The 12,773-nt window shown below is 38.3% G+C and overlaps 1 protein-coding gene across 2 annotated transcripts in view; it reads right to left on the bottom strand.

Annotated features, from left to right (window-relative positions):
* Positions 1-12,773, bottom strand: part of SEMA4A (semaphorin 4A) — a 1,666,552-nt gene that overhangs the window by 290,919 nt on the left and 1,362,860 nt on the right. For both annotated transcript variants that reach the window (XM_044079754.1, XM_044079755.1), the window contains one exon: positions 4,931-5,087. In XM_044079754.1, the coding sequence (XP_043935689.1) occupies positions 4,931-5,087 (157 nt within the window). The remainder of the gene's footprint in view (positions 1-4,930; positions 5,088-12,773) is intronic.

Consider the following 12,773-nt stretch of genomic DNA (forward strand, 5'->3'; position numbering starts at 1 on the left):
TATTGGAAAGTGTAGTGTTCCTACATGTCAGTACAGGAAGGTTTTAAAGAGTTCAAGAGATATAATAAAGAGTGTGGTTGAGAAGTAAGTTATAACATTATGCTGTATATGAGCACAGTGGTAATAGTATATGTGTTAGAACCATCCTATAACCTGCTTTCTATCTAGGATGCCTGTTCAAAACTGGTATATCTGGAAGGTTTATAACTTAGGTGTTAAGGAAGTGCATGAGAGGGATTGGCCAGTTAGAAAAAGATGAAATATAATGCCAAAAACAAAGGCAAACAAAGCAGGATCAGACCACCAATGTCAGTCTCAAACCTGTTGTTTTATTGCCACATAAAAAATAATAAAGTTAAAAGTTAAGCACTTTCATCCATTGAAGTAGAAGTGGACTTCATCAGAACTTCTGACGAAGTCCACTTATACTCAATGGACCACACTGGTGGTCTGGTCCTGCTTTGTTTACCATTTTATTGGCATTCCTTTTTGGTTTATTTGTGGTTGTGTTTGTCTCACTGCTTTTTGCTTCTTTCAATTAGAAAAAGAGATAGATGAATACTGTTTAAGAGGGGTGCATTGATGCATTGATTCAAGTGCAGGAGAGAAAGTTGTTAGGGGTGTATTTATTCAAGTACAGGAGGGCAAAAGGTCAGCAGTAGGCAATAAAATACTTGTGTTTTCACTAGAGGACTTATCCTGGTGATGAACATGTTCATGACCAGGACTGGGTAACGTATTGTTTGAGATGGATTTTATAGCCTGGGAGTTTGTTAGTCATTTTTACCTGTGTAGGATGGTGTTCCAGAGTTTGGAGATGTAAGTGGAGTATGGTGATTTCCTTGATGAATTAGTTGCTTTAGTAGACCTTAGTAGAACTTTATCACCAGAACAGAGGTCCATTGTGGGGCTGTAGATCAATAGTATGTTTTAATGCAGGGCATTTTATACGATAGTATATCAGTTTGTTTGTCAAAACTAGTGAAGGTAGTTGTTAAGCTCAAGCCAATTTAAGTGTTTTAAGGCATGGCAGTGGTGACCTTGGTGTGCAATGTTGGTAGCAAATTTAACTACTTTGTTGTTACAGGAAAATAGCTTGGATTTTAGTGTAGAGCTTTAAGTTTGTAAGGACAGGTGAGGCAAATAAGAGGGTTGGAAGCAAACTGGATGAGGCTAGGGTTTTTCTTGCTGGGTCTGTAAAGTAGTTTTGGCCTTATAAAAGGAGCCAAGTTGCTGGTGTTTTTTTTTAATTATCTGAAGAATATGAAGATAAAATTTAAGATTGTAATCTATTACAATGCCCAGTAATATAGTATATGGAACTACCTCAATTTAGTATTATTTGGTTAAAGAGAGGCACAGTGTAGTATCCACTGGGTTGGACTGTCCATGCATCTCCTTTGCAGATGTATGCAACACAATTTGACAAGATGCCATATGGTATCCCTCTCTACACAGAAACAGTCTTCATTCAGCTGGGTTGCTAAATCGTGGTTAATTAAATGCTTATGTTCTCATCTGCATTGATACAGAGGGCCACAGCACATTATACCACAGGGACCAGCTCAGAGAGTGGCCAGTACTACAAATTGCTCTGTAATAGCTTCTGCTATTGCAAGCATACTAGTATCCTGTACCTCAGCAATTTCTTGCATTCAGAACAGAAGAATGCTATGGTATAGTGAATCTGCTGTCTCTTTGTAAATCAGTTTGCCATATCTGAGGTCATCATTTGCATATTCATTTTCCTTGATTTGCATCAGGAGTTTTATTTCCGCATCACAGTGCGGTCATCTGTATACACTGCATGCTGTAATATTTAACCCTAATGTAACTGCAATTTTTATTTCTGAATCACCTCCCCACTGCACGTTGCCATCTTTCAAGTTATTTTGCACAGTGCAGTGTGCTCTCTATAAATAGTCAGAAATGAACTACCTAAAGAAACTGCTATACCTAGTACAGTAAACAATTAACTGTACATCATGTACGCAAGTTAGTAAAGTAGCTACAGAAATTAAATAACAATGCACAACGTGCACTTCATGACAAAACATAAATAGCATGCCTTACATCTCAGTGATCAGTACTCAGTTGCACAGGTGCCTGAATGTTGCAGATATTTTTGTAAATCACATGGCTTGGAATCTAGAGTCAGTCAGTGCAAACAGCTTAAGCTGAACAGCAAGCTATTTACACTGCATGGCTTCATTTTGGATGAATTGGTGATTTTTCCTTTCTACTAGCCATAGCTGCCCCTTACAGCTAAATTGGAGGTTTTCAGAATTCCACCCAAAGATTTTGAGTACATCAGAATCACTATATGCAGCAAGTGCTAAATTACTAATTTAAAAAATGGCAATAAAATGCAGCTGTGCATGAGGAGTACTCAATGAATTAATGACTTAAGGCACTGGGTTTAGGCCTCAGTCATTCTTGATAGACTCATGAGTTCACATCCTTCACTGGCAGGTATATTCTTCTCTTCTCAGTTTAAAATGTAGGTAGGTGCTTTTATCTACTTAAAAGAATGGTTTGATTTGGGTAAAAATTGTAGGTATTCATATTAAGGAATGCAGGTTTCTTTCACGTTTTTCTTTACACACGCCTAACTTTGGATCTGCTTTCCTGTAAAGGTGTTCAGCTGTGGAATACAAACTTAGTAGTCAGAATTTTCCACTGAAGGCAAATTCAGACTGAGTCCTTATGCTGTCTAATTGAAAGCCACGGAAGGTGGGTTTCAATGGGTGTTCCTGTCACTACCCATGGCATGAAGCTTTGCCTACTGTCGTACCACCCTAGATGCACTCATATCATTAGATCTCTGAAGCTACAGATGGCTGAACCTGGTTTGTACTTGGATAAGAGTCCACCTCAAAATACCAAGGGTGTAGGTTCACGTCTGGCAGTTGGATCAAAGTATTAAAGCTATGTGCTGCAAGTGAGCTTCTTCCTAAAGTTCAGGGATCAAGTCCATCAGTGTCCATTTGTCTGTTATGTGTGCGGTGTGAAATCAGGCTAGACTTATGAATATACTACTGGAAAATATGCCTAGAAACTGTCTATAAATCAGACAGGAACTTTCTTATTGCAGTAAGAAACTGATCTTATTAAAGTTTTGCAAAGACAGGCACAAACTACTGTCAAAAACAAATGATAAAAAATCTTTGTTATGTTATACAATGTGGTATGGATACAGATAGCAGTAGGATGCTTATTTTAAAGCTTCAAAGCAAAAGTTAAGAATGTATCTAGGGACTGAGAGAGCAGTAACTGTGCACATGTGTGGTGTGTCTAGCTGATGGTTTGATTTTTTTTTGTTCCCTGCAGTTGACTATCAGCTGCTCCAAGGGTCTCTTGACATCCAGCAGGTCTTCCTAACACTCCATCTCAGGGTCATGGAGGAGATTAAAACCTTTTGGATGGAGTAATAGTTTTGCTGAGGATATGTGTTCTTCTTAAGGCCTATTTCCTGCCACCTACACTTGTGCAGTCTAAGAAGGTGGCATGCAATGGGCTTCTGGTGTAGCATCCATACCTCCACATTCATCTCAACCAAAACCCTGCCCTCTGCCCTCCCATAATAGCACTCTCTGCACATCCCCAGCCTCTACCAGGGATCAGCTGTGGAGAGTACTCAGGTACATGCCCTCCCCAGGATGGGTATACCCACCCTCCCTACCTGTACTGTCAGGAGATGAGCCACTAACTGAACTCAGGCAGTTTGGATGTAGTCAGGGCTTTGTCCCTCTATGCCACTAGTGAGGCTGCAGCCAGTTTGATTCTGAGGGTAATTACAAGTTCACATGGAAAGTGCTCTATGTGTAATCTCTTGGCAAGGCATATATAGCCATCCATCCTCAACCCCTTTTCCCATTTTGCACATGGGGTCGTGGTGTTACTTCAACAGTGACAATCATCTTGAGCCAAAATATACACCTCTGGGTGGCTAGCTCTGCCTCAATAATTCATCTGCACCACTCACTCACACCTATGGCCAATTTAGAGTGTCCAGTCCACCTACTACATGTCTTTGGAGTGTGGGAGGCAACTGGAGCAAACCCACAAAATCGCAGAGAGGATGTGGAGACTCCACACGAAAAGCACCCTAGCCGAGAATTGAACCAGAGAGCCTCTTGCTGTGAGGCAGCAATGCAAACCGCTACACCACCATGGCACCCTTATGACATTTTAGTGTTATTTCAGATGTTTTAGTGGCTGATCAAGTACTATTTTAAAAATAATACATTTGATTTATACTAAGGCTGTGTGATCCTGGAACCCATCACTGTTGCTAGTCTTTTGTATACTACAGTATAATAAGCATTATTCTATTTTTACCTTTCAATATTTTTACATATGCTGGTTTCTATCTGAAAAAAAAGGCATTTTGCTTGTCAATTAAAATTGCCCTTAACACTGAGAATTTCAGAACTTGAGATGTTCTTTATTAATACAATATGATATATTTGTATCGTTAGCCTAAAGACAGTAATTATGACAAACCAAAGTTCATGGGAGTTTGCTGCAGACCGATGGTTATAAAAAATGAAACTGCTGAAGCAAAACTATAGTTGTGGTTCCTTCTAACAGACTAGCTATATGTAGTGCTGAATATCCGCAGACATGCAAACTTCAGTTTATGTTTATAAGTACATCTCTAATGAATATTAGTGAAGCATTTAAATATTAGCAATCAATAGAATTCATATGTTAATGAGCCACAGTTGAAGTATAAAATGTCAGTCTTTGCTTTTTACATTCTTATCATTAAAATTTGCATGTGTGTGTATGTGCGCGCGTGCGTGCGTGTGTGCGTGTGTGTGTGTGTGTATGTGCGTGGGTGTGTGTGTGTGTGTGTGTGTGTGTGTGTATAAAACAGACGTAGTACTCAGTATGAAATACATGGAGAATAGTACACTATACTCACACTGCCAGGCCGAGGTGAAGGAATACTGTCAAATGGAATTGTTTTCCACTTTTGGCTGTCCTTGTCTAGCTTTATGAAAGTGCTCTTAAATGCTTTTTCCACATCTTTCAGCTTGAAAGCACAAATAGTAGACTGTTTGCCTTCTGTGCGTCCACGCCTATTAATAATAGTTATTTTAAAAAAAACATGCATCAGAAAAATAACACTACATAAAAATATGTACAAAAAATATTTCAAGACTTCTGCTGTTGTTGGTGTGTAACATCATTTTCATCTAGAGTTTTTAACAAGTTTTTTCCATTCTGTACATTGCTTGCATGGAGAAAGACAAATACCTGCTCGACCTCACAGCTGCCATTGGTTGTCCTTATTCCATCACTGAATAAGTCTTTTTTTATTTTGCTTGTAACTTGCCATAGCTTGAAGAATTCTATCTGCTGAAGTCAAATTCAGCACTGAGCTGCAACTAAACCTTTTTTTAACCCTGCAGGACTGAATTTTAATAATCCTCTACCTGCACCCATCAGGCATTTAATCAGTGGTCACCGAAGCCAGGGAGTCCTCGGTAGGTGAGAGCCCTTTGGCTCATTCATTCCTGTCCAGCAATCCGCCTGAGCTCAGTTGCTCATGGCAAAAGCCATGTGGTAGAAAGCTTGTCTGTCTTGATGGTCCATTGGGATGGCCTACCCTCTTCCCTAGTGCAGCACCTTCTTCCCCTGCAGATTGCATATAGCAGTGCATGATCAATAGAACCATGCTCCATGGGGTAGACACCCAGTGAACCCTGTAGGTGTCACCAGAGTGATATGTCAGAGCCATCTTCCATCCCCCAGGATGGGTCAGTAGCCAGCAGCTACTTACTCTCATCTGAGCATGCAAGCTTCTAAAAGTAACTGCACCCCTATTCAAACTGGGGCCCCTGCAACAAAGTCAGGGCTTTATCCCTCTATGCCACAGAACAACTTCAGGCTGCATCTTAAACCTTGAGGGCAGAATTGTAATGTTACTTATATGTCTTGAGTGCCATGTTATAATTACTTGAATGGTTTTATTAAGAATTATCAAAGTGACTTTTTCTATGGACATTCATACATAAGTAACAACTGCAGGAGTGCATATGCCTTCAGTGTCAAAGTCTGAATATTTTGCATTATTCTGTGTTTTGACTGAAGGGTATATTACTTCTGCTGAGGTAGAAAATAGCACATGTCCAGAATATGTCTGTACTTAGTTTTGACAATATCAGAGGCAATATATGTGTCTGTACACATACACGCGTGTGCACACACACACACACACATATATATATATATATATATATATATATATATATATATATATATATGTCTACTTCACTGACATTCATTTTACTGAGAGCAAATCACCTAAAGTTCACAACACTGACAACTCATTTCACTGAATTTCATTTCACTGGATTGTAAGTTATAGACTTGATGTGGCAATGTGTAGTGTACTGTGAGGCAAGTAAAAGGTTTATGCCCTTTTCCCCACTGTAGTGCGACCTTGAGTTAGTATATATAGTTAGGGGTGTGTGGTGGGTGTAGCCCCTCCCCAATTAGTTTGGTTTTATATTGTCTGATTTTTGTTAAGAGGATATATAAGTAGTTTTTAAGTTTGTTTGTGTATGGTTTCCCATTTAGTCTTGTGAAATTTAGCATTTTAAGCTGTTGGTGAAATGAGATTCAGTGAAATGAGTTGTCAGTGTTTTGAAGGTTAGGTGATTTGGTCTCAGTGAAATGAATGTCAGTGAAATGGGATTTTGGTGAAGTGAAGTAGACTCATATATATATATATATATATATATATATATATATATATATATATATATATATATATATACACACACACACACACACACACACACACACACACACACACACACACACACACACACACACACGTGCACACACACACACACACACACACACACACACACACACACACACACACATACACACACACACACACACACACACACACACACACACACACACACACAGACATCTCTCTCTCTCTCTATATATATATATATATATATATATATACACACATATATATGATTCAAAACTATCTTACTAAGACTGACTAGAAGTTACATACAAATAAAAAAAAGCTCTATTTGCAAACAGGCAAACTTAGAAATTTGTTAACTATTTCAGTTACTTGACTAAAAATGCAACAGAACAGTAATTTTGTTTTCAATTAGTCTTTATATATTAATGGCAAAGAAGCCTTATGCTTCCGAGATTACATGTATGTTCAAGATAATATTAATAAATATTACATCAATATTTGAGCGTTTTCATTCGTTTCATGGTTACAGGTTGAACTTCTTCAGAAATGTGACTGAAGTTGTGAGAATACAGGATTTTTTAGAACAATACGTGGGTTTGTGAAGCTTCTTTTTTTTCTCCTTCCTTTTAATGTGCATCTTATATAAAGATCCCCTGTGAAACTAGGGATTGCTTGCATCCAGTCGCAGCTCTTCCTATTGGACTGCAGCCCGCCCCCCAGTTGAAAAACAAAGATCCAGACTGCTCTTTCACCAAGTACTTGCTTTAGAGGCTTTGCTGCTTACTGCATGAGAAGTGTGTGTGTGTGTGTGTGTGTGTGTGTGTGTGTGTGTGTGTGTGTGTGTGTGTGTGTGTGAAATGTCCCAGTTAACTATAATGAGTCTAGAGAGAAGCCCAAGTTCAAACCCTCAACCTTGGATACAGGTAGCAAGAACCTGAATTCCCAACCCACCACCACTTGTGAAAAGCATTCAGACATGTGAAAAGCATTCAGATTTTTGCCTCATAGTTTTGTTCTGTTCCTCATAAAATCTGTGGTTTTCCGGATTTTCAGAAATTTGAATTTCAGACTTCATATTTTTCAGAAAGTACAAGTTTTTAAGATCAATATTTGAAATATGTCCCTATTTTTGGGGCTGTATTCCCCCATTATTGGCTTTTTGCAGTTTTTTTTGTGCTAAGAGGTTGAGAGCTATGGTGAGAGCTGAATTCACTGAATATGTTTGGGGGCTTTATTCCCCCATTATTGGCTTTGTCCATGTGTTTTGTGCTAAGACATTGAGAGCTGTGGTGCAAACCGAATTCACTAAATAAAAGCTATTTAAGTTTCAGTCTTCCTATCTTTCAAGAAGCAGCTGACTTGGCATAGTGGTATGTTGCTCTTCCGTAGTGCTCAGGGTCCTGGGTTCAAGTCTTGGCAGTTAAATGCATGGTGGTAGCACACACAGCATTATATTCTAGTAACTTTCCAAGACTATACAATCAATTTTTAAAATGTGTCCCTGGTTTTTGGGCCCCCCAATAAATTTTGGCTTTTTCCAGATTTCTTGTGCTCATGTGGTACAACGTTGAGAGATACAGTTGATTGTCAAATTGATTTTACAAGGAGCTAAGAGCTTCAGGGAAAGAGAAGTTTAGTGCTTATGCTGAGTCAGATTGCATTATTAATAACTCAACAGGTAGTGTACTTACTTTCAATACAGAAGGCTGAGGGTTCTACTCCCACAGTATGTAGATGCATTGCTGATACTGTACTGTGTTGTACTTTTAAAGGGGGTGGATGCTGCAGTCCTGAGAATGTCCTCTTTGGTGGAGATACCTAGTAAGTATGAACCTGTTATCAGTTTGCCATCCATTCCCTATTGCAATATTACTAGCTTATCATTTAACAGGCACTTTATTTTGTAGATGAAACAATGAAATATAAAGTTATTTGCTTGCAGCAACATCTTCATTAGTTACAGATCTCTTTAATGTGGTATTATTTAGATGACTTACTTCTGCAGAGATTGTGCATCTTTACAGATACTGGTGGATTGTAGAAGTTTGAGTAAACTTTTATGATGGAATGTTCTGAATTGGAAAGTTTTGTCATTATTGGTGCATGCATTTTTCATTGTTTACTTTACTGGAAAAATGTTCAAAACAGTAAATTTAAAATGCCCTCTAACAACTGTATTGTATTATACAAGGAATATAATTTAATACAATCTGGAAGGTGTATCAAAGAACACATGTATGTTTCATGTGCAAGGCGTCTATGATTTTAAAACAGCCCAAAGTTAATCTTTATCTGCCACTGACCAGATGTATTTTCTTTGAATGTGGGTTTCAATGCTGTTTAAATAAATGTGAGTTTCAAAGGCAGAGAAGTTGTAATGCTAAGTCTATTTTCATTGTGAGACTGCATTGCTTTGTTTAGCAGATGTCTATTAGTGTTTGTGCTGTAAATGTAAAATAAAACTTTTAAATGAAATCCAAATCATTGTAAAAGTAAATCAGTGTGCACATTACAGTGTTTATGGTAAATGAGGTGAAATAGCCAAGTAATGGGACATTGGAATGGTTGCAGGGAGGAGCCATGATTTTATAAGGGGGGGGGGAATGGCAGCAAAGACAGCCCCAGCTGAACTATGACTCTCAACTGTCCAGATTTTCACAGAATTAATACATTTTTGCTTCTTATTTTGGGTATGTTCGTCATAAAATTTGTGATTTTCTGGCAAATCATTTAGGAATGAAGTCACTAAATAATGACAGACATTGAGTTTCAGACTTCATACACTTCAGAAAAATGCATGCTAAAGCAAGACCTGCTATTCTATCAACTGTCTAAGTTTATATAACAGCAACGTTCTCCCAATATATTTGGCCTTGTCCAGATTTCCTGAGTTAAGAGGTTGAGAGGTACATGGAAATAAATCACTTTATAGAATTAGGTATATCTAAACCTCTCAATTGTCCCCAACACACACACACACACACACACACACACACACACACACACACACACACACACACACACACACACACACACACACACACACACACACACACACACAACACACACAAAATGGTGATTATGGAAGAAAATGTGGAGGGTTTACAAGTAAGAAATAATTGTAATGATCAGAGTTATAGATTACTTTTATTTCAGAAATGCATGTAGATTCTCCTATTTTGTCAGCTGCTCAACTTAACAGTACTAATATTAAAAAGTGTCCCTTCTTTGACAGATTCCCAGCTGTATTGTATGGCTATTTTATATTTTTGCATCACATTTTTGGTCCATTTTTCATAAAGTTGTAGTTTTCTGGCAAATTAGTGGCAAATCATTAAAGACTGAAGTTTGAAAATAATGACATTTGAGTTTCAGATTTCAAACCCTTCAGAAAATTCATACTAATGCAAGACCTACTATTCTATTATCTTTCTAAGTTGTTTATAAAAGCAATATTTAAAAATTGTCCTTATTTTTGGGCCTTTGTCCCATTTCTGTTTACGGCTTTGTTCAGATTTCTTGCTCTGAGGTTGAGAGGTATGACAAATGTGTTAGGGCCATCACTGTCGGCCAGAGACATTTCAAATTGTGACATGCTTGTTGCAACCCACTTCCCTCATGTAGTCACTCTGGATGTATTCAAGCAAGGCAAGGAGCAGTTATGCAGTGTAAGTTTGCAGAGTATCCCTCATCCAAGGCAGACACAAGTGCTATAGTGGCTTTTCATCTGTCCTTGATTTTGCAGAATGTTCTGGTTTTCTGTCATATTTTTATACTGCTGATTTATGTTTATTATTATTCAGAAAATGCATGTGTTGCACTGCCTGTTGCTCTGTGTTTAAGTAGCAAGGCTTTAATGACCATCAGGTAAGCTTGTCTGAGATTGTAAGATGCAAGTAAACTTTAATAAGCATACCATTAAAGGATTACTAACATTGAAAGGCTTTTTGTTGTTGCCATGCAGAGAATATTTACATAACTAGATAACGTATAAGCCTTAGGTATTGAAATGCATGTGACAGTATTTGTAATAAAGGACAGGATCACAGTATTTTCAGATGCTCACTACATTTTTTGGAGACTTGCAGTCATCTTTGCAGGCTTTACCAGTAAACTAAACAGAATGCCAATCTATCATGTGTGTTCCATAGCCTGTGCAGTAATCCTTTAAGCAATTTATCTTGACCTTGTTTCTTGCTTGCTGTAAATTTTTACTTTGATCATGTTTTCCCCATGAAACAAGTAGATAGTTGTTGTCAGGCAGCAGGTCTTTTTTGGATAAGAAACATTTTTACAAGTGGGGGTATCACAGATATTGCTACTGCCAGCATGTTACTTGGTACTTTTATAAAGCTGAATATAAATTATAATTAGAACTGCAGTGCAAGGAGAAGTGGTTTGAGTTGAGTGCTACTTGTTTTTTTCATACTTGATTTTGACTGGCATTCCAGTAATGTATTTAAAAAGTTATTTATTTTTTCATACCTCACAACCTTTTTGTTTCCATCTAGATATTAAGTAAGCTGTCATGTAGCCAATGCATTGAAATATTTTTTTTTCTTCTACACTTCATTTTGTCTTGATTGGACTCCCATAATGACGACTTGGCACCAGGACAGCGTATTGAATTAAAGTCCCAGTTTTTGTGGTTTTGAGCATAACTCCACCCCTTTCTAGTGGGCCACACCCCTTCCAAATTGGCCCCACTCATTCATCTGTCTCCTGCAGCCCCCCTTTGATTTGAAGTAGCCAGCCACCAATGCTTATCACTTCCTCCATTTTAGTTCACACCTTATATTAAGGTTCCCATTGAGACCTGGGGGCATGTCTGCTTTACGCTTAATTTGCCACTGCAGTTCTCTTACCTCTAGCAAGGTGTTGTAGTTTCCAAAAACCTGTCTGGGCTTTCTAATAATAGGATTTTGAACTGAGGGTTGTTTGTGCAGGTAAATGTGTGCCTAGCTAGGGTATTATTCTCCTTTCTGTTTCTTATGGCCTGTCTATGTTCCTTTATTCTGTCACTGAGTTTTCTGATGGTTTTGCTTAATAGAAGGAATCACAGGAGGAACAGACAGCTAAGGTAAACCAAGTTAATTGAGTGGCAGTTGTAGGAGCTATTTTCTTGGTTGCCTGTAATGAGATTCCAGTTTTTATCTATGATCCCTCTAAGACTCTTAGTGTCTCTTGAGATAGGAAGGGGGAATCTAGGGGTGAGTTATTTTACATGTTTTAGTTTCATGGTGAACCCTGCTTTTAAGAATGGGTGGGATCTGGAGTGTTTGTGGCAGTGGATTTCTTTTTCCACTGTCTCCAGTAGGTGTGGAGGTAATGTCTTTCTAGAAGAAGCTGTCTGGCTTTCTTTAAGGAAGGACTCCTCCTCGATGACCAGTCTGCTAAGTCTAATGTACTGGCCCATGACTATTCCTTTTCATGAAGGGAGGGTGCTGGCTGTTAAACTCCAAGTAATTGTTCCTGAATGACCCTTTCCTATAAATGTTGGAAGTGAACCTCCTGGAGGGGGGAACTAGGGTCAGGGAGATGTACAAGAACAGCACCTCTTGACCTTTCCCAGTCACTGTATAATCCAAGAAAGAATGCTTTCTTTCATGGTCCTTATGAAATCTTTGAGTTCAGTTTCTGTGTCTTGCCACAGAAAAAAAGATATTATCTATGTATCTCTTATATAGATGTACTTTCTCAAAACCTTTTAGGTGTTTAAGTATATCACCCTCCCAGTTGGAGAGCACCAGATTTGCATAAGCTGGGGCTATTTTGGCTCGCATAGTTACTTCTTTTTGCTGGTGGAATATTTCCCCATTGAAAGTAAAAAAGTTATTGTGTAGTACTGTACTGATCAACTCACATATGTTGCTGATTTTCTTTCTGCTTAGGGTACTGTGTTTTCTCAGGTAATTAGCTGTAAGGGTGACACCTTCCTTGGGAGGGATGTTAGTGTATAATGCCACTACATCTAGGGTGACCAGTTTCTGATCTCTGATCTCTGTTGGAGACTGGTGTAGCTGGTTAA

Source organism: Protopterus annectens, chromosome 8.part0 (assembly GCF_019279795.1).
Source record: "Protopterus annectens isolate FY-2018-M chromosome 8.part0, PAN1.0, whole genome shotgun sequence".
Taxonomy (NCBI): domain Eukaryota; kingdom Metazoa; phylum Chordata; order Ceratodontiformes; family Protopteridae; genus Protopterus; species Protopterus annectens.